Raw genomic sequence first — 25198 nt, forward strand, 5'->3', positions numbered from 1 at the left:
AAGATTTAAATCTGTGCGGTAGTGCTGTGCGTTATGGACAGGAATATACATCCAAATATAGGTAATATACAGTTGAAACTCTAAACATGGAAGTATCGCCCAAAATGTTATTTATGTCAGAAATTCAATGTCAAATGTGAAACTAATACGTGACGTAAACTCATTACATGCAAAGTAAGATATATCAAGCCTTAATTTGTTACAATTATAATGATCATGGTTTACAGTTTTTGAAAACCCCAAATTTTCCGAGAAATTCTATTTGAGGTTTTCATAAAATGTATCATTTAAATATATCAAAAGAAGGCTTGAAATATCATTGGCTTATGTCAATTGTTAGTTTCACCTTGTAAATCTAATTGCTGCAATAAACAAACCTTTGCACTATGTTAACGTGTTTTAATTTCACCCATAAATCATTAGATATAATTATTTCTTAGAATCATATACATACACATATATCTACATATATATACACAACTATATATATATATATATATATATATATATATATACACACACAACTATATATATATATATATATATATATATATATATATATATATATATATATATATATATATATATATATATATATATAAATCTGATGATTGAGGGAACCCCTTGTGAAACAGTTCTGTAGAGATGAAGTAGTCTCGTGATTTTTACATACATACATATATATATATATATATATATGTGTGTGTGTGTGTGTGTGTGTGTGTCTGTGTATGTATGTATGTATGTATGTATGAAAAGAATGCCAATTTTGGTTATCTTTTGTCTATAAATCAAATATTTCATATGTAAAAAGGACAAAACAATTGAAAAACAACAAAGTACTTTTCATGTAAATACCAGTCCTTGTTTTCAAAGGTGTATAGCTCATATCTACCCATATGAATGTGGAGATGAAATATGTAATTTATTGCGAGACTGCTTGTCACTTTGTTCGGCTTGTTCGGTTGTGTTTTTCTTTTCATCACGTTAGTATTTTGTCGCATTTTAACACCAGCTATTTGTATATGGACACAATTAATCGGATTAATAGCCTAACTGGAATAAAATCGCTTTATGTAAACACGGCATTTGGAAAAAATTCTGACCCGATCACACACGTTCAAATCAAAATGTCCTTCCAATCGAGTGGTTAAGGCCGATAGTCATTTGGATTGGAGCACAAACACTTTTTCCTCCTGGGTCAGCTATACTTTGGTGATAGAGGAGGGACTAAACTTTATCGTCTCAGAACGAAGCGATTGTCTTGCTACTGTCTTCTCCATTCAACATTTACAGGAGTATCGTTAAATACTGTTGAGTTTTTTAAGACGAGCAAAAACAAAAGTATGGCCTGGAGCGCCTCGAACTGCTCCATTTCAAAAAGAGAGGTAAAACAAAGATAACAAACAGAAGGAAAAAATGATAAATAAATAACGTGACATTGTCGAACAAGCAGAAATTCACAGAGCTATGTTTGTTTAAAGTGGAAGTCACTGCTTTTTCGTCTTCTACTTTGGTTTCCAGTATGTGCTGCACATGTCAAAATAAAGTATTATGATTTAAAGTCTGATAAATTAAAAAAAACGCACGTCATAACTAGGGGTGTAACGGTACATGTATTTGTATTGAACCATTTCGGTACGGGGGTTTCGGTTCGGTGCGGAGGTGTACCGAACGAGTTTCCAGATGGGCATATTAAGTAGCACCGGGCAGGTCCTCTTTTGCTAGCATGCTAGCGGCGACCGGGCTAGGATAGACTGACCTTACGTCCTCTTTTCACCGGACATGTCCTCTTTTGCGGGACGGTCAGGGCAGAGTTTCTTAAATGCCTCAAATGTCCGGTATTTTGAGTTATGGTTGTGTGTATCAACAATGTACATTCAGGGTTAAGAAGAGGTTAAAAACAAAACACATTATGCGCACAACAGTAGCATTCGTGAGGGAGGGGCAGAGAGCGAAAGAGTTATGATAAACGCGTATGCGTTTCCAGGCTCTGCTTTTTATCCATTGATTTATCAGATTGAATTTTTTATTATCTACAGTAGGGGTGTCAAAAGTGTGCCCAGGAGGTCATTTGCGGCCCACAGCTAATGTTTTAAAGGCCCACGGCACATTCTAAATATACTATTAAAATAAACAAAAACATGACAAAAGTGAAATAAAAAAGCTTGAAGGTTAAATGTAATTTAGAAAAAATTGCAATGTTGACTAGTAAAACAAAGCTGTTTTTTTTTCTTTCAAACTGTCATTGCTCAAAACATAATATTGAATCAAAATCAATGTTATTATGAATTATAGACCTATCCAAGGTTACGATTACTTCACATCAAATATTCCACTAAGAAAAATATTTTTGGTGGAAGATTTAGCAAATTTGGTAAATAAATAACCCAAAAAATTATATTTTGTTGTTTTCTTACTGTACAGAAAATTAACCGAACTGTGACCTCTAAACCGAGGTACCTACCCAACCGAAATTTTTGTGTACCGTTACACCCCTAGTCATAACCAGATCATTTTTTTCAGGGATCCAAGTATACATTAGCATTCTAATCCAAAATCTAATCAAATTAAATAAATTTTGCCCATGTACAGGCAGTGCTAATATCGCAAGCAATGAATCTTTGGCGGCACGTTTAGCAGATTGGCCTACCGTTGTTTGATCTGTGTTTCACTTTTTTTTAATCAAAAACAAAATAATTCCTCTTTTTGGTAAAAAATGTTGTTCGTTTAGCTTCCATTCTGCTCTCGGTCTGTGCAATGTTAACATCCATATTCTTGCCGGCTCTTGACGCAAATTCCTTTCAAGTGGTGTAAAAAAAAGCTCCCACAATATATCAGTGTTAAGTGTTTAATTAGTCGCAGCCCAGAAGTTAAAATTACGATGTGGCTCATAGAGGGATTTCTTACAATATGTCGTACTGTGATATACTGTATATAATCGCACAGCACTACCGTGCGGAAGTACTTACGATGTTTAACTTCAAATTGTGATGTACTTGTAAACCTGTTCTATTAAATCACTAATGGTGACACAAGCTAAATAGTTGTGTTCTTAATATACATTTTCAGTCATTTTAGAACACAACAAAAAGCCAAGAGACAGCTCGTATAGTATGAGCAGTAAGTTGGGGTAGCACTGTATATAATGCATGTAAAATAGGGTTTGACTGCAATGTATGCATCAGAAGCGCGTCACTAATCCGCGACATGACACTTTGTCATTATTCAGTTTTAAACAAGGAGACGAGTGTGTAAAAGTAATGCTCAAAGGCCTACTGAAATGAGATTTTCTTATTTAAACAGGGATAGCAGGTCTATTGTAGGTATCATACTTGATCATTTCGCGATATTGCCATATTTTTGCTGAAAGGATTTAGTAGAGAACATCGACGATAAAGTTCGCAACTTTTGGTCGGAAATAAAAAAGCCTTGCCTTTACTGGCAGTCGCAGACGATGACGTCACAGGGGTGAGGGCTCCTCATGTCCTCACATTGTTTTTAATGAGAGCCTCCAGATGCAAAAGCCATTCGGACCGAGAAAATGACAATTTCACCATTAATTTGAGCGAGGATGAAAGATTCATGGATGATGATATTGATAGCGAAAGACTAGAAAAATAAAAATAAATAAAAAATAAAGTAAAAAAAAAAAAAGGTGATTGCATTTGGACGGATTCAGATGATTTTAGACAAATTTACTAGGATAATTCTGGGAAATCCCTTATCTTTCTATTGTGTTGCTAGTGTTTTAGTGAGATTAAATAGTACCTGATAGTCGGAGGGGTGTGTCCAAGGGTGTTTTGACGCCAGTCTCTGAGGGAAGTCGACCGCAGATACATGGACAGCGCAAGCTCAGCTGATCTCCGGTAAGAGACGACTTTTTACCACAATTTTCTCACCGAAACCTGCCGGTTGACAAGTGGTCGGGAACCATGTTCGCTTGACCGCTTTGATCCATAGTAAAGCTTCGCCTCCGGGAATTTTAAACAAAGAAACACCTTGTGTTTGTTTGGCTAAAGGCTAAAGCTTCCCACCTCCATCTTTCTACTTTGACTTCTCCATTACTAATTGAACAAATTGCAAAATATTCAGCAACAGAGATGTCCAGAATACTGTTTAATTGCGCGATGAAAAGAGACGACTTTTAGCCGCAAATGGTGCTGCGCTTACATGTCCTCTACAGTCCGTGACGTCACGCGCACGCGTCATCATTCCGCGACGTTTTCAACAAGAAACTCTGCGGGAAATTTTAAATTGTAATTTAGTAAACCAAACCGGCTGTATTGGCATGTGTTGCAATGTTAATATTTCATCATTGATATATAAACTATCAGACTGCGTGGTCGGTAGTAGTGGGTTTCAGTAGGCCTTTAATGAAGCATTCAAGCGCACCCTGATACAATAATAATGAATGTGTTAAAGATTGATAGTTTCACATTTAGTGACATTTCACGTCAGTTAAACTTATTGTTGACTTGAGACTCTAAGAATAGAAATAGTCTGTTCTAGTGAAAGATTTTTTTCCTAAAAAAAAAGGGTTTCCCTTCTCCATTTGCAACAATGCTGTTTGGTCTGTTAGCACTGCATTTCTGGCATGACTATAGAAATGTAAAGTGCGCTGTCTCCTTTGCTTTTTGCAGCAGCCTAAAGCAACAGCCAAGCCCTCTCGTCTTGTCTCAACTCCAGTGGCCAAAGAAGAAAAGAAAGTCTCCCACAGCTCTTCACATGTCTTTGACTATTTATCGTCTTTCCGTAAAGCCTCTTCGGAACAACCGCCTTCATAAGCAGCTCAACGCGAGATGATTTTCCGGTAGAGCCGGACAGTTGCATCACGTACATGCGGCAGGGAAAGCCAAAACTTGCCTAAATTCCCAATGTACCAAAAATGCTATTTACTGCACAGGAAAACAGACATGACGGAAGTTTAATTTTTTGCCATCATTGGCTGGTTGGACAACAAAAAACGCTTGAACTACAAGACAAGCCAACTGCCTGCGCCTCAGAACAAGAGTTCCGCTATGAGTGTGAATTCTACTTTCACACCACAATTCGCTCTAGGCCCGGATCCCTAAAGACGATGAAATTGAATACGGTGTTATGTGCACTCCACCCTTCTACCTCCGTTTGACCACTTAGGAGGAGTTCAGTAAAGAGATGAACCTGCTTATGTGTAGCTGTTCACATGCTCAGACTGTCTGACAGGTTATGCTAGACAGTTGAGGAAGAAGATGACACACCTAAGAGTCACTCTCGGTTGTACCAGACCCAAGGTCTATTGTACTGAACACCATTTTCACAAGGACTTTAATTGCCTTCTTGCTTCATGCTCCGGAGGTCTGGGAGCTTCTTCAAGTGCCCAAATATCTTATTTGAGATGTCAAATCAATCCTGTAGAAGTTGGGATTGAATTTATTTAGAGGTTTGGATCAGATAATTAGAATATGCCTTTTCATCAATGTACGTTCACACCGCAATGCCCAATTCAGATGTTTGGTCAAATCGGTGCTTTTGTATCAGGGGTCTCAAACTCAATTTACCTGGGGGCCACTGGATGCAGAGTCTGGGTGAGGCTGGGCCGTAAGTAAGTATTTCTAAAAAAACATATTTTATTTTCAACACAAAATAGAATATAAATCTAAATCAAACAAAAATAGAATCTAAATCTAAATCTAACCAAAATGAGAATTAAGTAATGTGAGGCAATGCAAATTAAACAATAAAAACTGTTATTACTGACGGACAGGTGTCGCGGTGTGACTGCAGCCAGGCACGTAAGAAAACCCTTGTCTCCATGGCAACGTCTCTGTTGCTTTCACTCATTTGCCGCTTTTCCACTAACGCTGGGGTAGACAACCCAGAACGAGGAATGAGCCATTTTGGAGCCAAGTAACAAAAATCGTCTCTGTCTGGTGCCGGAGAGAGAGGAAGGGAGGGCTCGCCGTGGAGTTTACAGTTACGGTAGCACAATTAGCCCCAAACCGACTAACATCACTGCTAACGTGTTACACGTCCGATTCGCCCAGTGACTCTCTGTCTGAGTATCAGCGCTGAGGTCCAGTGCATCACAGTTTTGTATCGTCGCTCAGTCCTTCGGCGGAGTGCTTCGGAAGCTAGCGGACCGCTCGTCACCCCGGCGTCGGGGAGGGAGCGAGAGAGAGAGAGAGAGAGACACACACAGTGACAAAGTTAGAGAGCGAGCAGGCGGGCGAGCAAAGGAGGGACGGAGGGAGTAAGAGCGCGTGCGGGTCTAGTGGAAAAGCGGCAAAATGTTTCTCTGCGTGCATCACGCAAGTGACGTCAATGTTCAGCCCTCGAGAGCCACATACCACACCGTGATTGGTAGATTCCTTCAGCTCTGCACACAATGCTGTCAAGCACCATTCATACAAAACTCGCGGGCCACACTAACATTAAACTTTTATATTATATTATGTTCACACTGCAGGGTAAAATGTCCATTTTTTTATGTTTTTGTTAAATCCAATGTCTTTATTCAGTCATTGAAAAATGCGATGTCTAATGTGAACATGACTTCATGGCATCACATGTGCTGCAGTGTTTGTAAAAATTGCTTCAATTCTACTACGTCTCAGTCCTGGTGGATTTGTGGCAATGTTATGTTGTGCAATCAGAGTCATCATTTTCTGATCTGAATTATTGGGCATAGAAGATTAAGAAGAAAAATGGCTAACACTTTGGCCGCAGTTTGTGGGGCATTAGAATGTCTGCTCCGATGAGCATGTTATTTTCGCATGTTTTCTACTTATTTGTCAGCTACTTACATTGCAACTGACCATTTTGCCAAATAATTATGACGAGTATTGCTATTTGATCATTAATTGGTTGGATGACTGCAGACTGCAGTCGTGTTAGATATACCGTATTTTTCGGAGTATAAGTCGCTCCGGAGTATAAGTCGCACCTGCCGAAAATGCATAATAAAGAAGGAAAATAACATATATAAGTCACATTTTTTGGGGACATTTATTTGATAAAACCCAACACCAAGAATAGACATTTTAAAGGCAATTTAAAATAAATGAAGAAAATAGTGAACAACAGGCTGAATAAGTGTACGTTATATGACGCATAAATAACCAACTGAGAAGGTGCCTGGTATGTTAACGTAACATATTATGGTAAGAGTCATTCAAATAACTATAACATATAGAACATGCAATACGTTTACCAAACAATCTGTCACTCCTAATCGCTAAGTCCCATGAAATCTTATACGTCTAGTCTCTAACGTGAATGAGCTAAATAATATTATTTGATATTTTAAGGTAATGTGTTAATAATTTCACACATAAGTCGCTCTTGAGTATAAGTTGCACCCTGGCCAAACCATGAAAAAAACTGCGACTTAAAGTCCGAAAAATACAGTATATCTGATTTATATCCACTTACGAAAAAAGCTTGGGTGGGATTTGAAAAAGTCTGATTTGCACTGTGACAATTGACATGAAAAACTCAGATAAAGATCAAATGGGCAAAAAAAAATCCAGAATGGAACATTTTCTTAACCAAATTATTTTGTATAGTATATTAAGAAGGAAGACGGAAAGAATGTTGGCTCTCTCAGTTTGTAGGGCATTTGCTTTGATATCTGTTCAGATGATCATGTGGGTGAGGAATCTGAGCAAGGAGTGGTGGGACATTGAAGTGAATTCAAAAACATATTCTTTGCAACTGTTATCTGCTCGTTTGTCGCTTTTTGATGACGCATGAGTCAGATGGACAAGCGTTCAGACTGCAGTCACATCGGGTGCATATCGTCTTTGCAAGAGGGTCGGAGTTGAAAAAAATCGTAACTGTACTATTCACACTGACATGAAAAAAAAAATCTGAAATGGGGCAACACAAATCGGAATGACCTACAATGTGAACAACATAGCCTTAGACTCCCTGGATGGTGTATCTCAGGTTGTGTTCAGACTTGTTGCTCAGCCCTCTTACGTAAAAGAAAGATGGACAGTGCATGTGTTTGCTTGCTATTCACCCTGGCATTTTTAATCAGCAAACCACAAGTTACCAATCAAAAAGCCTATGCAAAACGCTACAGACCGACTGGATCATATTTCCGTGAATAAATGAAGCATTTTTTTAGATTTGAATGACACGGTGTGCACCAGTACGTGTTTTAAAAACATTGCTGTCAGCTGATTATTTTGTTTAATCAGATTACACGTCTGCATTTTGTTCAGAGTGAATTACTGCAAAAATTTTACTTTTAAAAAAAGCCCCAAATATTTTGAAAAAAAATGCAATTTTATTGTCAGAATGTCATATAGTAACATTTTTGTAAATGTTTTACTTGAATACGCGTCATTTGCTAATAGTTATGTCTGAAGTACTGTGGAGGTTTATTTTTAAATTGCCCATAGAGCACACCAGACTCACATGCATTGACCTGACAACTGACTGTAAAGCAACATTGTCATGTAACTGCCCGCAGTTAAAGTAATGTACATTGGGGCAAAAAAGTATTTAGTCAGGCACCGATTGTGCAAGTTCTCCCATTTCAAATGATGACAGAGGTCTGTAATTTTCATCATAGGTACACTTCAACTGTGAGAGACAGAATGTGAAAAAAAATCCAGGAATTCACATTGTAGGAATTTTAAAGAATTTATTTGTAAATTATGGTGGAAAATAAGTATTTGGTCAACCATTCAAAGCTCTCACTGATGGAAGGAGGTTTTGGCTCAAAATCTCACGATACATGGCCCCATTCATTCTTTCCTTAACACGGATCAATCGTCCTATCCCCTTAGCATAAAAACAGCCCCAAAGTATCATGTTTTTCCCCCTTGCTTCACAGTAGGTATGGTGTTCTTGGGATGCAACTCAGTATTCTTCTTCCTCCAAACACGACGAGTTGAGTTTTTACCAAAATGGATACATGGAGGATACAGCAGAGGATTGGGAGAATGTCATGTGGTCAGATGAAACCAAAATAGAACTTTTTGGTATAAACTCAACTCGTCGTGTTTGGAGGAAGAAAAATACTGAGTTGCATCCCAAGAACACCATACCTACTGTGAAGCATGGGGGTGAAAACATCATGCTTTGGGGCTGTTTTCTGCTAAGGGGACAGGACGATTGATCCGTGTTAAGGAAAGAATGAATGGGGCCATGTATTGTGAGATTTTGAGCCAAAACCTCCTTCTATCAGTGAGAGCTTTGAATGGTTGGCCAAATACTTATTTTCCACAATAATTTACAAATACATTCTTTAAAATTCTTACAATGCGAATTCCTGGATTTTTTTTTTCACATTCTGTTTCGGACAGTTGAAGTGTGCCTATAAAGCAAATTACAGACCTCTGTCATCATTTTAAGTTGGACAACTTGCACAATCGGTGGCTGACTAAATACTTTTTTGCCCCACTGTATATACATATGCAAGCAAAATAAACTGCACGATTCATCTGTGTTTACACATGATTTTTGCGGTAATGTTTTGTGATTGATCGCAACTATGACAGCCCTCGTTTTAACCAAAGAAAACAACAAGTGAGAACATGTTAACAGCTTATCTTAGTTACAATTTTACAACTCATAATAAGAAAATGTATTGTTAAAAATGATTACATCAACCAGTGACCATAAACAAATCTGATATTGGCCATAATATATTCACTACAATCATGGGAAACTAATTCCGGTGACTCAGCAGCCCTCGTATTTCGATGTCTTAGTGTTTATCAGCATTTAAATTAATTAGTTGCAAAGAATGCGTGAGATTATTTGATAATTATGATACAATGTAAATATGTAGTTATGTTAACATTTGCTAGCTGCTTCATAAAGTTGTTGTTTTTTTCTAGAAGAATATGTTTTAGTACAGCTGTACAAAAAACAAGGTGGTTTATTATTCACATTCTCTTTAAATAATACCACAATGTAAATAGGATTTTTGAGAAATTGTCTACTAGATATGAATGTGGTCATGGCTACAATATCAAAACTCTTTGTTGTGGTGTTGTCCCCAAGTAGGGAACTGATATGGTACCAATTCCTGATACCAGGGAACTCGACGATACCAATTTGTGTGTTATCAAAATATACATATTTTTGATAATAAATCTAATTTTTCTTTGCAAAATTTAAAAATTAGATGATTTTGATAACTTTCCGAGTCTCATTTAAAGTTGCAAGTCCAAAACTTTGGATGGCAGTAGTGTATAGTAAATGGTTTGTTGACTAGTCAGTTCAGTCTTTGCTGTTGAGTCTTTTGTTGTGCCCTAAAAAGTGTTAATACTGTAAGTATTGTACTTTTTGTGAACCAGCTGTTTTTTTTTTATGTAACATGCATCTTAGTTGTAGTTTTCATTAACACATTTGGAGGTGTTGAAATCGCCATGTAAAATCGATAATGCTAATCAGTAGCATGACAATAGTAAAGCCAATGTATATTAGCATCAAGCTAATGCATTTTCTGAAAAGTGGAGCCATACTTAACTAAATGTTGGAGCGTTTTTTAAGTCAATTTCTTTTTTGGCATTGAAAATTGCAACATTACCTAAAAGTAGTTTTTCTCAGTCGGATCTCAGTGATGCTGGAGTGATTGCCAAGTGTCGAAGTGCGACGAGTAGACAACCCAGGTTCCGTAACATAGCACTGTTGGATTTTATGTGACTTTGTACCTGTTGGACCTGCGGGATTTGGTCGGTGCCAAAAAAGCACGGGATTTGGTACAGATCCTTATCATTATGTTACGTTTATTTACGTCTCTCAATAGATCCATATACACACAGACCAATTGTAACATTAGCAACAGTTACAGATCTCAATTAAGTAGTACTGTTTTTTTGTTTTGTTTTACGGATGTATTTATTGTTCAGAAGTAAATATTTAAAGGGATAACATCCTGACAGGTATAAACAGTTACATTGTATTTGTACAAATTTGGCATCAGGGCTCTCTTCCATTTGAAATTCATTGTGCATTTTACATTTAATGTATATTTAAGTAGGGTCTGGTTTACAGAATGTTCTGTTACTCTATTATTGCTGAAATATATTGTTATTGGCATGATGTCAAAAATAAAAGTTCCCAATGTATTTTCGTCCTTTGTACAAAAAGCCTATTTATATTCAGAATGTTCTTGACAGAAACATCAAGCAGATTGTAAAGACACATGTTCTCCAGATAAAAGCAGGAGCATTTAAAGCTGTGCTAGTTTGGAAAGTGGGAATATGCACAGCCTCTGTTTGCAGGACAAATAAACCTATTGAAGACCTCAATGACTCTTTAATGACTGAAGGATAGTGATGGGAAGTTTGTCTTTTTTTGATTGATTGATACTTTTTTTAGTAGATTGCACAGTTCAGTACATATTCCGTACAATTGACCACTAAATGGTAACACCCGAATAAGTTTTTTAACTTGTTTAAGTCGGGGTCCACGTTAATCAATTCATGGTTTCTTTGGATCGGCTCCCAAGTGGCTCCTCAGATTTTTTGTTACTTAAATTAATTTACTACTAAATTATGTGTAAAATGAATAATGTAAAAACATATGAAATGTAACTAATATATAGTATTTATGTCTTTATATATAAATATATATATATACATATATATATATATATATATATATATATATATATATATATATATATATATATATATACACAGTTGTGATCAAAATTATTCAACCCCCACACAATTTTGGTGTTTTAGCAAGTTGGACATTTATTCCGTATTTTGTTTATAGTCATATCAAATAAAGATGTGTCAAATAGACAAAGGCAACTTAAATTGTAACACTGTTTTTACAAAATACCAAAAAAGGACATTTTGCAGGACCTTCGTCTGCCTCACAATACGAAGGTCCTGCAGTCCTGGGTTCAAATCCAGGCTCGGGATCTTTCTGTGTGGAGTTTGCATGTTCTCCCCATGAATGTGTGGGTTCCCTCCGGGTACTCCGGCTTACTCCCACTTCCAAAGACATGCACCTGGGGATAGGTTGATTGGCAACACTAAATTGGCCCTAGTGTGTGAATGTGAGTGTGAATGTTGTCTGTCTATCTGTGTTGGCCTTGCGATGAGGTGGCGACTTGTCCAGGGTGTACCCTGCCTTCCGCCCGATTGTAGCTGAGATAGGCGCCAGCGCCCCCCGCGACCCCGAAAGGGAATAAGCGGTAGAAAATGGAAATGGATCTCATTAACAAAATTATTCAACCCCCTAGTTACATGCATCTTTAGTACTTACTAGAACACCCTTTGGCAGTAATTACATCCTTCAAACGTGATACATAACCGGACACAAGCTTCTTGCAACGATCTACAGGTATTTTAGCCCATTCCTCTTGGGCAAAGGCCTCCAGTTCATTCATATTCTTGGGCTTGCGTGCTGCAACTGCCTTCTTCAAGTCCCACCACAGGTTTTCTATAGGATTTAGGTCTGGCGACTGTGAAGGCCACTCCAGAGTCTTCCAGCCCTTCTTCTGCAACCACTCTGATGTTGATTTGGAGGTATGCTTGGGATCGTTGTCCTGTTGGAAGGTCCAACGTCTCCCAAACCTCAGCTTCGTCACTGACTTCATGACATTTGCAGCTAATATATCCTGGTAGGAAATAGAATTCATAATGCCTTGAACGCGCTGGAGATTCCCGGTACCTGAGGCAGAGAAACAGCCCCAGAGCATGATTGACCCCCCACCATGGTTAACAGTAGGCAAGGTGTTCTTCTCTTTGTAAGCTTCATTTTTTCTCCTCCAGACATAACGTTGATTCATAGGCCCAAAGAGTTCCAGTTTTGTCTCATCACTCCATAGAACAGTTTCCAAAACCTTTGGGGTTTGTCCAGATGATTTTTGGCATACTGGAGTCTATTTTCTTGTGCCTGGTAGTCAGAAGTGGGGTGCACCTGGGAGTTCTGGCATGGAGGCCTTCATCTCGTAGTGCGCGCCTTATTGTTTGGGACGAAACCTGTGTTCCCCCCTCTGCAATATCCTGTTGTAGTTCCTCAGCTGTTACCCGGGGGTTTTTCACCACTGTACGCTTCAAATACCGGACAGCAGTTGCACACAGCATCCTCTTTGTACCACGCCCAGGTAGTGTGTCCACTGTGCCTTTAGCTTTAAACTTGCGAATTATGCTCCCAACTGTGTCTTTTGGAATGTGTAATGTCTTTGCTATTTTCTTATATCCATATCCTTTCTTATGAAGAGAAATTACCTCCTCTCTTGACTTCTTTGACCACTCCCTGGACTTCACCATGTTGCAAATACACCATTGACCATCTACAAGAAGCTGAGCGTCACAGTCTTTTTCAATCAGTTTAATTGTTGCTCGTTATGTTATAATCACATCTACAGGTGTTTTCAACACCTGATTGAAAATACCTTATTCAAATTCTGTTCTTAAGAGTTATGATCTTCAAGGGGTTGAATAATTTTGTCAATGAGATATTAAGAGAAATGACACTGTTTGATATGTTACAAAATATAATGTAATTCAAGTTGCATTTGTCTGTTTAATGCATCTTTATTTGATATGACTATAAACAAAATACGGAATAAATGTCCAACTTGCTAAAACACCAAAATTGTGTGGGGGTTGAATAATTTTGATCACAAATGTATATATATATATATATATATATATATATATATATATATATATATATATATATATATATAAACATTCAAATTTGGCTTTATTTCAACAGAAAATCTTACTATACAATGAGCATATGTTTCCTATTGCCCTCAAAGAACAATTTTAGAAAGTTAAAATATAAATTAAAGGGCATTGATGGATTGATTGATTGAAAATTTTATTAGTAAATTGCACAGTTCAGTACATATTCCGTACAATTGACCACTAAATGGTAACACCCGAATAGGTTTTTAAATGTGTTTAAGTCGGGGTCCACGTAAATCAATTCATGGTAAACACAAACAGTTTTTTTTGTTGCACTCAAATAATTAAAATTTTCCATAATCAAGAATTGTTTAAGAATGTAATGCAAAATCTTTAACAACATAATATCAAATTATTTATGATTTATGATTGCCAATCCTGGTCTGTGCTTTAAGAAAAATACAAATTATTACTAAAAACAAAACTATCATTAAATGTAGACAGATAAGCCATGTAGCAGGTAAAATACGTCTGTTAAAGATCAAACACAAATTGTAGAAATTTGTTACCAAATTTCAGTTATTTTAATTGCACTAGTTAACAATAGATGGGCGGTCTTAACTCTGCTAATATTTGGCATCAAGTAAAAGCAGCTTTGTGCGTGTCTACGAATCTACATGTAAGGTATCTACATGTTATGTACCTACATGTGCACAGCAGTGGAGCTGGTTAACTTATGAGAGTAGCGTATTTGTTTTTGTGAGAATGGCAACGTGTTGGCTGAATGACGTCAGTGAGTGAGTGGGCGAGTAAAGACAGGGAGAGGTGGCGCATGCACTGCACAGTGGAGTGATGTACGGATTTGGTTATGTCCTGCAAAACTAATAATGAAGCAACAGAATGTCACAAATCAGCGACCTCAAATTCTGACTGGAAAACGTGAAGTGAAGGCTTACTCCCAACAAAAACATTGACCCCGAAGGTAACCTCGGCCCTGTGCTCCTTGACTACATTCTGCACTAGAGCCAAACAGCAGGACATTATTACCTGTCACTCTTTATAACTCCTTGTGCAGATCTGAATGCTTACCATTTGAATGTTTACCTAAGTTTGAAGCAAAGGTGGTAATACTAATCGCCACATTTGGTGAGGCGTGTTTTAAAGCAACACTTGAAGCGCGTTACTTCCTTGTTTAAAGCCTCACCTTCTTTGTTAGTTTTGAAGTTAAATACCTCCATACTGCGCTTCACTGCCCTTATTATAAACCAGTATATTTGTATTGTTTTTGCCATTCTTCCTCTCCAAGATGTTATTGCTTGTATGCACTTTGTGTGTGCGTTTTGACACACTCAACAGCATGCGCCTCAGCTCTGTCGTCACTGCCACAGATGAAAGAACGGTACCAATACTTTTCAAAGGCAGTGTAGTACCGATTTCAATCAATTAATATCCATCTATCTATCCATTTTTTACCGCTTGTCCTGTTTAGGATAACTGTGGGTGCTGGAGCCTATCTCAGCTGCATTCGGGCGGAAGGCGAGGTACACCCTGGACAAGTCACAACCCCATCGCAGGGCCAACACAGATAGACAAGACAATATTCACACTGTTATGTCTAGACTAAGGGGAGGTGACGGAAACTGACACCAGTGGATAGGTATGTTCAATAATTTATTATATATATATAAGTCAATATATAAAATAATAATCAATACTAACAAATAAACTAAGGAAATGAAGTGTGCCAAAACTCAAGAGTGTGTGGTGTAAGACTATGTGTAGAATTTAACTGAAGTGTGTGTTACCACGTGTTGTGTTGGGCGAGAGGAGGAACAAGGCAAGAAGACAGTCCATTGGGCAAGCAGATGATCCAGAGCAGGAGCGAAGAGACAAGATCAGTTTCCAATCTAGAGGTCGAGATCCAAGGGGGCAGTCTGAGAAGCAGGGGAACGACGACAAGGAATGACGAGACACACAGAAACGTCAAACACGGGAACGAGGTAGAATGCCAACTGAAGACTACTACGGCGAGCGATGGCAGGTTGTCCAGGCTTAAGAATGCTTGATAGTCACCAGCAGGTGTGCTGATTACCGGTGAATGCTTGCAGCTGGTGGATGCTGCAGGGCAGAGCCGCACGTGGCGCGTTTCAGGTAAGGGCGAGGTCGTGGGCGTGTCCCATGGTGCTTTCACTTGAGCGCAGAAACAGATGAGCAGCATTGGCAGGTGTCTGAGCCGTAACACACACACTAGTATCGCATTACTTTATTAGTACCCGTATACCGTACATACCTAATATATATATTATTTTCAATAAAAAAGACCCACTTTAATTAGTGAAAAAATACATGATATACCTTAAAATGTGCAATCATGTATATTGAATTTTTTTTTGAAAATAATCTACTAAACATTACATAACTCAACAAAAATATAACTTAAAATGTGCACAAAAAAAACCAATATTGGCATTTATAAAAAAAAAAACAATGGCCTCATCTGTGAGAGTTGGATCCTGTTTCTCCTTTCTCTTATGGTCTGCCTTGTTATGGAGAAGATTCTCTCTAAGGGGACAGATGTTGCTACTATGCACAGTCTACATGTCAAAGTGCAGGTTGTTTGTGGAGCCTGCTCAGTATGACATTTGTACTTTACAAAGTGTGCACGCCGCCTTTCTGGAGTCCAACATTTTAAAATGTGTGTTCAAATTGTACTCCAAATTGTAAAGTGGTAAAATCTTCTTACGCTCCCCTCGTGTCTGTAACCCCTAGCCCCCATGCGCAGTGTACTATCAGTCACACATACAGTACACTGCTACAGCCACACATGTTTACCAATGTGGCTTTAAAAGACAATAGAAAGAAAACACGCTTTCAATCGGGAGCCAGCTCTCTCGATCACTAGCCGGATCCCGTCATTGATTTCAAAGAGTCCGCTCTATTCTGGCTCTTGTTCGGGATGGACCCATCACTACTAAAGGGGTATCAATTACAACACTGTCCACCTGTCGTCTCCAAATTGAAGCCTCAGATTTTTGCTTGTAACGTTTCGACTTCCGAACAAATAAGCAAACCGTATCTCGCTTCATTTAATAATTCATTTCAAAAAGACGTGGAAAGAGGGAGGGAATATTTGTGGAGTTAAAACAAAATAAAAGACTGTTTGCGAGGAGTACGTTAATGACTATGACAAGTACAGACGAATTACGGAAACAGACTTCGTACCCCAGCAAGCTGTAATTGTGATGAGACCGGACTTTTCTAGGAAATAATTGCTAAAGCAGACTTATTTCACAGTGGACAGAAGATCATCTGCTTTTTCAGATGATGTAGTCCTGATGGCTTCATCTGGCCAGGACCTTCAGCTCGCACTGGATCGGTTCCCAGCCGAGTGTGAATCGACTGGGATGAGAATCAGCACCTCCAAGTCCGAGTCCATGTTTCTCGCCCGGAAAAGGGTGTAGTGCCATCTCCGGGTTGGGGAGGAGATCTTGTCCCATGTTGAGGAGTTCATGTACCTAGGAATCTTGTTCTCGAGTGAGGGAAGAGTGGATCAGGCGGACAGGCGGATCAATGCGGCGTCTTCAGTATTGGGAACTCTGTATTGATCTGTTGTGGTGAAAAAGGAGCTGAGCCGGAGGGCAAAGCTCACAATTTACCGGTCGATCTATGTTCCCGTCCTCACCTATGGTCATGAGCTTTGGGTTATGACTGAAAGGACAAGATCACGGGTACAAGCGGCCAAAATGTGTTTTCTCCCTTGTAGATAGGGCGAGAACCTCTGTCATCCAGGAGGAGCTCAAAGCAAAGCCGCTGCTCCTCCACATCAAGAGGAGCCAAATGAGATCGTTCGGGCATCCGGTCAGGATGCCACCCGAATGCCTCCCCAGGGAGGTGTTTAGGGCACGTCCGACCAATTGAGGCCACAGGGATGACCCAGGGAAGACCCAGGACACGTTGGGGAGACTATGTCTTCCGGCTGGCCTGCGAACGCCTCGGGATCCCCCGCGAGGAGCTGGACGAAGTGGCTGGGAAGAGGGAAGCCCGGGCTTCTCTACTTAGGCTGCTGCACCCGCGACCCCACCACAGCTAAGCAGAACAAAATGGATTGTTGGATGGAGAAGATCTACTCTTGTTCAGCAGCGTGACTTTTATGGCATACACACGCACACCCCAGTAAGTGATGCTTCAGTAATCTAAAAGAACTGGTAAGAAAAAGATGTGTATTCTTACTGTACATGATGTGCTTTATTTGTGGCTGCGTTTCCCACCTGGCAAGTTAAATGGAGACAATATTTTGGACTCGACAAAATAGGATGACCTCAATTCTTTGACATTGGCAATGAATCTTAAATCATGGATGACTTCCCCTTAGCAGCTTTGAAGGAGTTCTCAGCACGCTGACTGAGACAGAAGACACATGCCAGCCCCGAGGCGGAACAAGCGAGGACAGATTAACTATCGGAGAAGTTTATCAGCGAGTCTTTTTCACGCTCATCCCTGTCAAGAAAGTCTTATGTAAGCCTGTACTGTTGAGGTACAGTCCCATGATGCTCCATTTCTGTGATGCTCACATCCACACTAATGCTTTTTGGACACTGTTGGGAACAAATATCTATTTTTTTGCAGAACATTTCATTACGCAACAAATTATAACAGTTGAATAAAAGGTTCCCCTTTGTTTCTTTGAGCAACCTTGATGCAGGACAAATACAGTGGGGCAAAAAAGTATTTAGTCAGCCACCAATTGTGCAAGTCCTACCACTTAAAATGATGACAGAGGACTGTAATTTTCATCATAGGTACACTTCAACTGTGAGAGACAGAATGAGAAAAAAAATCCAGGAATTCACATTGTAAGAATTTTAAAGAATTTATTCGTAAATTATGGTGGAAAATAAATATTTGGTCAACCATTCAAAGCTCTCACTGATGAAAGGAGGTTTTGGCTCAAAATCTCACGATACTTGGCCCCATTCATTCTTTCCTTAACACGGATCAATCGTCCTGTCCCCTTAGTACGAAAACAGCCCCAAAGCATGATGTTTCCACCCCCATGCTTCACAGTAGGTGTGGTGTTCTTGGGATGCAACTCGGTATTATTCTTCCTTGAGTTTATACCAAAAAGTTATATTTTGGTTTCATCTGACCACATGACATTCTCCCAATCCTCTGCTGTATCATCCATGTATCCATTTTGGTATAAACTCAACTCGTCGTGTTTGGAGGAAGAAGAATACTGAGTTGCATCCCAAGAACACCATACTTACTGTGAAGCATAGGGATTAGAAACATCATGCTTTGGGGCTGTTGTTCTGCTAAGGAGACAGGACGATTGATCCGTGTTAAGGAAAGAATGAATGGGGCCATGTATCGTGAGATTTTGAGCCAAAACCTCCTTCCATCAGTGGGAGCTTTGAATGGCTGACCAAATACTTATTTTCCACCATAATTTACAAATAAATTCTTTAAAAAACCTACAATGTGAATTCCTGGATATTTTTTTTCACATTCTGTCTATTCTGTCTCTCACAGTTGAAGTGTACCTATGATAACAATTACAGACCTCTGTCATCATTTGAAATGGGAGAACTTGCACAATCGGTGGCTGACTAAATACTTTTTTGCACCACTGTATGCCACTGTTTTATTTGTTATCTTGGATCTGCATGTTTTGGTGATCAGGGGAAGATCAATGGAAAGATAATATATTTATTGTAAAATATAGTCATGACCAAGAGTGCACTGACCTATATATATTTTTTCAAGTTTGATTTTAAGGTTTTACTACTTACGTATAAAATACTAAACGGTGTAGCTCCATCCTATCTTGCTGATTGTATTGTACCATATGTCCCGGCAAGAAATATGTGTACAAATAACTCCGGCTTATTAGTGACCCTCAGAGCCACAAAAAAGTCTGTAGGCTATAGCGCGTTTTCTATGCAGGCTCCAGTACTCTGGAATGCCCTCCAGTTAGAGATGCTATCTCAGTAGAAGCATTTAAGCCCCATCTGAAAACTAATTTGTATACACTAGCCTTTAAATAGACCCCCCTTTAGAACCCCCATCTGCGGTCCCCTCCAAGGTTTCTCATTTATCCAATTGGGTTGAGTTTTTTCTTGCTCTGATGTGGGATCTGAGACGAGGATGTCGTTGTGGCTTGTGCAACCCTTTGAGACACTTGTGATTTAGGGCTATATAAATAAACTTTGATTGATTGATTGATTGACACATGATGTGGCTGAATAATAAACAATCTGAGTATTCCAAGATCAAACACTTCATGAATATGTTAATCCTGATTAATAATACATAGTGGCAGTGAATGAGATCCATTCATCCATCTTCTTCCGCTTTGCAGGGGCAGCATCCCAAACAGAGAAGCCCAGACTTTCCACTCCCCAACCACTTCGTCAAACCCTTCCTGGGGGGATCCTGAGGTGTCCCCAGGCCAGCTGGGAGACATGGTCTCTCCAACATGTCCTGGGTCTTCGCCGTGGCCTCCTACCGGTTGGGTAAATTCCGGCTCAGCCCCTTCTTCACCACGATGGACCGATACAGGGTCCGCATCACTGCAGATGCTGCACCGATCTAGCTGTCAATCTCACAGTCTAATCTTCCCTCACTTGTGAAAAAAACCTTAAGGTACTTGAACTCCTCCACCTGGGGCAGGAACTCATCCCCAACCCTGAGATGGCACTTCACCCTTTTCCAGGCAAGAACCTTTGACTAGGACTTGGAAACGCTGATTTTCATTTCGGTCCCTTAGAGGGGGGGTTGCCCACATTTGAGATCCTCTCCAAGGTTTCTCATAGTCAGCATTGTCACTGGCGTCCCACTGGAATTGAATTCTCCCTGCCCACTGGGTGTGAGTTTTCCTTGCCCTTCTGTGGGTTCTTCCGAGGATGTCGTAGTCGTAATGGTTTGTACAGTCCTTTGAGACATTTGTGATTTAGGGCTATATAAATAAACATTGATTGATAGGTTGATTGGCAACACTAAATTGGCCCTAGTGTGTGAATGTGAGTGTAAATGTTGTCTGTCTATCTGTGTTGGCCCTGCGATGAGGTGGCGACTTGTCCAGGGTGTACCCCGCCTTCCGCCCGATTGTAGCTGAGATAGGCGCCAGCGCCCCCCGCGACCCCAAAAGGGATAAGCGGTAGGAAATGGATGGATGGATGAATGATTGATTTTAGTCCCTTCACACTCAGTTGCGAATTGATCTATAGAGAGCTGAAGATCCTGGCCAGATGAAGCTAGCAAGACCGCATCATCTGCGAAAAGCAGATATCTAATCCTACAGCCAACAAAGCAGATCCCCTCAGCGCCCTCACTGTGCCGAGAAATTATGTCCATAAAAGTTGTAAACAGAATCGGTGACAAAGAGCAGCCCTAGCGGAGTCCAACCCTCACTGGAATTGGGTTCGATTTACTGCCAGCAATGCGGACCAACCTCTGACACTGATCATACAAGGAGCAGACCGCCACAATCAGGCGGTCAGGTACCCCATACTCTTTAAACACTCCCCACAGTAATTCCTGGGAGACTGAGTCAGATGCCTTCTTAAAGTCTACAAAGCACTTGCTGGTTGGGCAAACTCCCATGCATCCTCGAGGACCCTACCAAGAGTATAGAGCTGGTCCACAGTTCCACGACCAGGACGAAAACCACGCTGCTTCTCCTGAATCTGAGGTTTGACGATACAGCGCAGCTTCTTCTCCAGTTCACCTGAATAGACCTTCCTGAGAAGGCTGAGGAATGTGATCTCACAATAGTTGGAATGTGATCTCACGATAGTTGGAATACACCCTCCTGTTCCCCTTCTTCAATTAGAGGAACCACCACACCAGTCTGCCAATCCAGAGGCACCGCCCCCCGTGTCCATGCAATGCTGCAGTCTTGTCAACCAAGACAGCCCCACAGCATCCAAAGCCTTAAGGAACTCCGGATTGATCTCATCGGGATGAGATGTAAGGATGAATACGTGAGAACAGAAGAGTACTACAAAATCCTCCCTTGTTATCTGGAAACATAAATAATCCATAGACTTTGTAATCAAACTTTTTCGATCTGACTAATCTTCATCATTTTTAAAATCCATAAATGTTTTCTATACTGCTTGTCTTAATACATTGGAGCCTATCCCAGCTGGCAACACACACGAGAATTAGCACACTCCACACAGACATGAAAATTCCACACATAGGTGTTTAAACGAAAATTCGAACCCTCAATCTCCTGACTGCGGCCAACATGCTAAGCATTTGACCAATATGCAAGCCATTCTTAAACTCGCTTTTTACAGAACGTTTGTTCTAATGATAGTGCCTGCCATCATTATGCTCGCAGCATGGCTCATGTCAGTCAATGACGGAATGAACGATAAGAACTTTTCTTGATGGATTGCTGACGAGGACGTGAGGAATTGTATGGACTTCTCAGGCTGCAAATAATAATAATAAAAACGGACAATAGAATGTTCGCTTATCTGATGAAAAGACCTCTGAGGATTCTTTTGACCTTAGGTTATTCCCTCTCGATGTGTCCAGGCTTGCCCTAAACTGGTATAATCAAGTACTGGTTATATTTCAAACAGTACTTTGAGAAGTTTAAATTACACACGGTGAACAGGGGTTAGTGCATGTGCCTCACTATACGAAGGTCCTGAGTAGTCCTGAGTTAAATCCCAGGCTCGGGATCTTTCTGTGTGGAGTTGCCTGTCCTCCAAAGACATGCACCTGGGGATAGGTTGATTGGCAACACTAAATTGGCCCTAGTGTGTGAACGTGAGTGTGAATGTTGTCTGTCTAGCTGTGTTGGCCCTGCGATGAGGTGGCAACTTGTCCAGGGTGTGCGCCACCTGATATAGGCTCCGGCACCCCCCGCAACCCCAAAAGGGACAAGCGGTAGAAAATGGATAGATGGATGGATGGATGGATGGTCTTTTTCCAAATGATAAGAGTTTACAACTATAAATACAACATTAAAGGTTCTTATAAAGTTACTGACTTACAACCTTAGTGGTTTTTACAGTTCTTGCAGATATTTTCAAAGCATATTCTCCATATGTTTGAATTAAGTAATGACTTAAAGGGGGAACTGCACTTCACAATCCTTATGTAAGACCAAAACACGTGTTTTTCTTTTTTAATGCATTTTAAATAAACGCGATCAAAAGTAGGCTTGCAATGGAACGGGTTTCGATCTACTCTTCCTATGAAAGCCCTCAAAAAAATATCCAAACACCTCCATTAAGATTGTGAATACATGATGTAAGTATATATGTAATGTAGTAACAGCCACATTTAGAATCACATTTAATATTTACGAGCGCGGCGATGCATTCATTTCCAACAACACTGATTATTAATCACTGCAGACTTTGTGAGAGCCAACAGACATAATAAACACCACTTACTGTACAAGGTCTGCTGTCATGAGGATACAGACTGCTCGAATTTTCATATATTCCCATTTGAAGTGAAAGTTAAAGTACCACTGATTGTCACACACACACTTGGTGTGCTGAAATTACCCTCTGCATTTGATCCATCCCCTTGTTCCACCCCTGGGAGGGGAGGAAGGCAGTGAGCAGCAGCGATGGCCACGCTTGGGAATCATTTTGGTGATTTAACCTCCAATTCCAACCGTTGATGCTGAGTCCCAAGCAGGGAGGTAATGAGTCCCTATTTTATAGTCTTTGGTATGACTTGGCCGGGGTTTGAACTCACGACCTACTGATCTCAGGGGATGAGATTCGTAATACTCGTGAAGAAAAGTGGGGTGAAACCAAGCATCCTTTTCTGTCGTTCTTGCCATTTCCCAGTCTAAATTGGCTGTCTAGGTGTACAAACTTGTCGGAATACGTCCTCATCCTTCTACTATCCAGGTGAGAGGCATTATTTATGATTGAAAATAAACTTCCAAAAGCAAAGAAGCAGCTTACCACTCGATGATGTAAACCAGGGGTGTGAACTCATTTTAACTCAGGGGGCGCATGGAGAAAAACCTGGGCACTCGCGGGCCGGACTATTAAAATCATGGCATTAAAACTAAAAGATAAATACAACTTCAGATTGTCTTCTTTGTATTACTTTGGCCAAAAATAGAACAAACACATTCCGAAAATATCACAACAAAAATATAGAAAAACAACACCGGCAGCGATAAAGTATAGTGGAAAGAAGAAGAAGTAAATTATAAAAATATTTATATAAAATGAATTGTCCCTTTTACTAAATATATTATGAACAACGTAAGAGTTTTTAAGAAAAGTATGTGCAATTAAAACAACATTTTTACTAACTTTAACATTTATTCAAGTGCATTATGCATGTAAAGTGATCAGTGATTGTACAATGTTGCAAAACATTTATTCCCCGTTTTTTTTTAACTTAAACCCATTGTCCTGCATGTTAAAATATATCAAACACATACAAATTTAGAAAGGATTTAAAATCCATTTTACCATTCTGGGAAGCAATTCTAAACACATAAACCGACTCTACACACTTGAAATCTTAAGTGGCAGCTGTTTTAAACAGACATTTGATAAAGTAAATGTGTCCCCTTCCTTGCTAATGCATAAAATATATACATGTAAAAAATAACTCACATACATAACATATATGGCATGCATAGGTAATAATATTTTACTCAACAAAACTCTTCTGTTGTAAATCTGTTACTGACTAGCACTGACTTTCCCAGTAATTACAACAGCAAATATTCAAAGCTGTTTATTGTTATAGTGCAATGTCGAAAGCAGCATTCCATAGGATTTAGTCTTGCCGAGTATTTGCCCCTGAAACTTGGCATCTTTTAGTTTGCACGAGTGCATCAATATCAGTCATCATGTCCTGAGAAGCAGCCAGTTTCAGTATCTCATTTAAGTGCATATGTGTGAGCTTTGAGCAAAGCTTTGTTTTATTATTGTTCATTACTGAGAAGATCTGCTCACAAAGGTAGGTAGTCCCAAACATGGACAAAGTTTTTGCAGCCAGTGCTGTCAGTTTAGGATAGCCTGGTAGGAGATACTTGTAAAATGTGTCCAAGCCCACAGAAGCAAATGTGTCCTTCAATTCTACATCACAACTCAAATCAATGATTTCAAGTTGCATGTCAACGGGCACATCAGAAGCTCTGACTGTGAATGGTGAGCGAAAAACTGCAAATTCTGTCTCAAGTTCGCTAAAGACCTGAAATCGCTTCTCAAACTCCCTCAGCAACCCTGAAATCTTGTCTTTGTACTGTGTCACGTCAGGATTGACGCTTGCTGCGCACACATCTCTGAGACAGGGGAAATGAGCTGGGTCACCGCTTGCCATCTGCCTCTCCCATAACGTGAGCTTTAACCTGAATGCATGCATGCTGTCACAATACTGTTTTACAATTTTTTTGCATCCTTGCAACATTTTGTTCAGATAATTCAAGTGCTCTGCAATAACCATAAATGCAAGGTCCTGCAGCCAAAGTGGACACTGTAATTCCTTAACAGGTTTTCCTTTTTTCTCCATGAATTGTCCGATATCCCCACGTAGATCAAAGAAGTGCTTCAGCACAGCACCTCTGCTTAACCATCTTACTTCAGTGTGGT

The 25198-nt window shown here is 39.7% G+C and overlaps 1 protein-coding gene across 3 annotated transcripts in view; it reads left to right on the top strand.

Annotated features, from left to right (window-relative positions):
* Nucleotides 1-7562, top strand: part of LOC133556177 (protein FAM83G-like) — a 48305-nt gene extending 40743 nt beyond the window's left edge. Inside the window, exon 6 of one of the 3 annotated variants that reach the window (XR_009807466.1) lies at nucleotides 4644-4782. Coding sequence is in view for 1 of the 3 variants with exons in the window: in XM_061905849.1 (XP_061761833.1) it covers nucleotides 4644-4787 (144 nt within the window). In the remaining 2 variants the exon portion in view is untranslated. Of the gene's footprint in view, nucleotides 1-4643 lie in introns of all 3 variants that reach the window. The other 2 variants (XR_009807465.1, XM_061905849.1) reach the window with 2 other exon arrangements.
* Nucleotides 7563-25198: the final 17636 nt, after the last annotated feature.

Source organism: Nerophis ophidion, linkage group LG07 (genome assembly GCF_033978795.1).
Source record: "Nerophis ophidion isolate RoL-2023_Sa linkage group LG07, RoL_Noph_v1.0, whole genome shotgun sequence".
In the NCBI taxonomy this organism is placed as follows: Eukaryota; Metazoa; Chordata; class Actinopteri; order Syngnathiformes; family Syngnathidae; genus Nerophis; species Nerophis ophidion.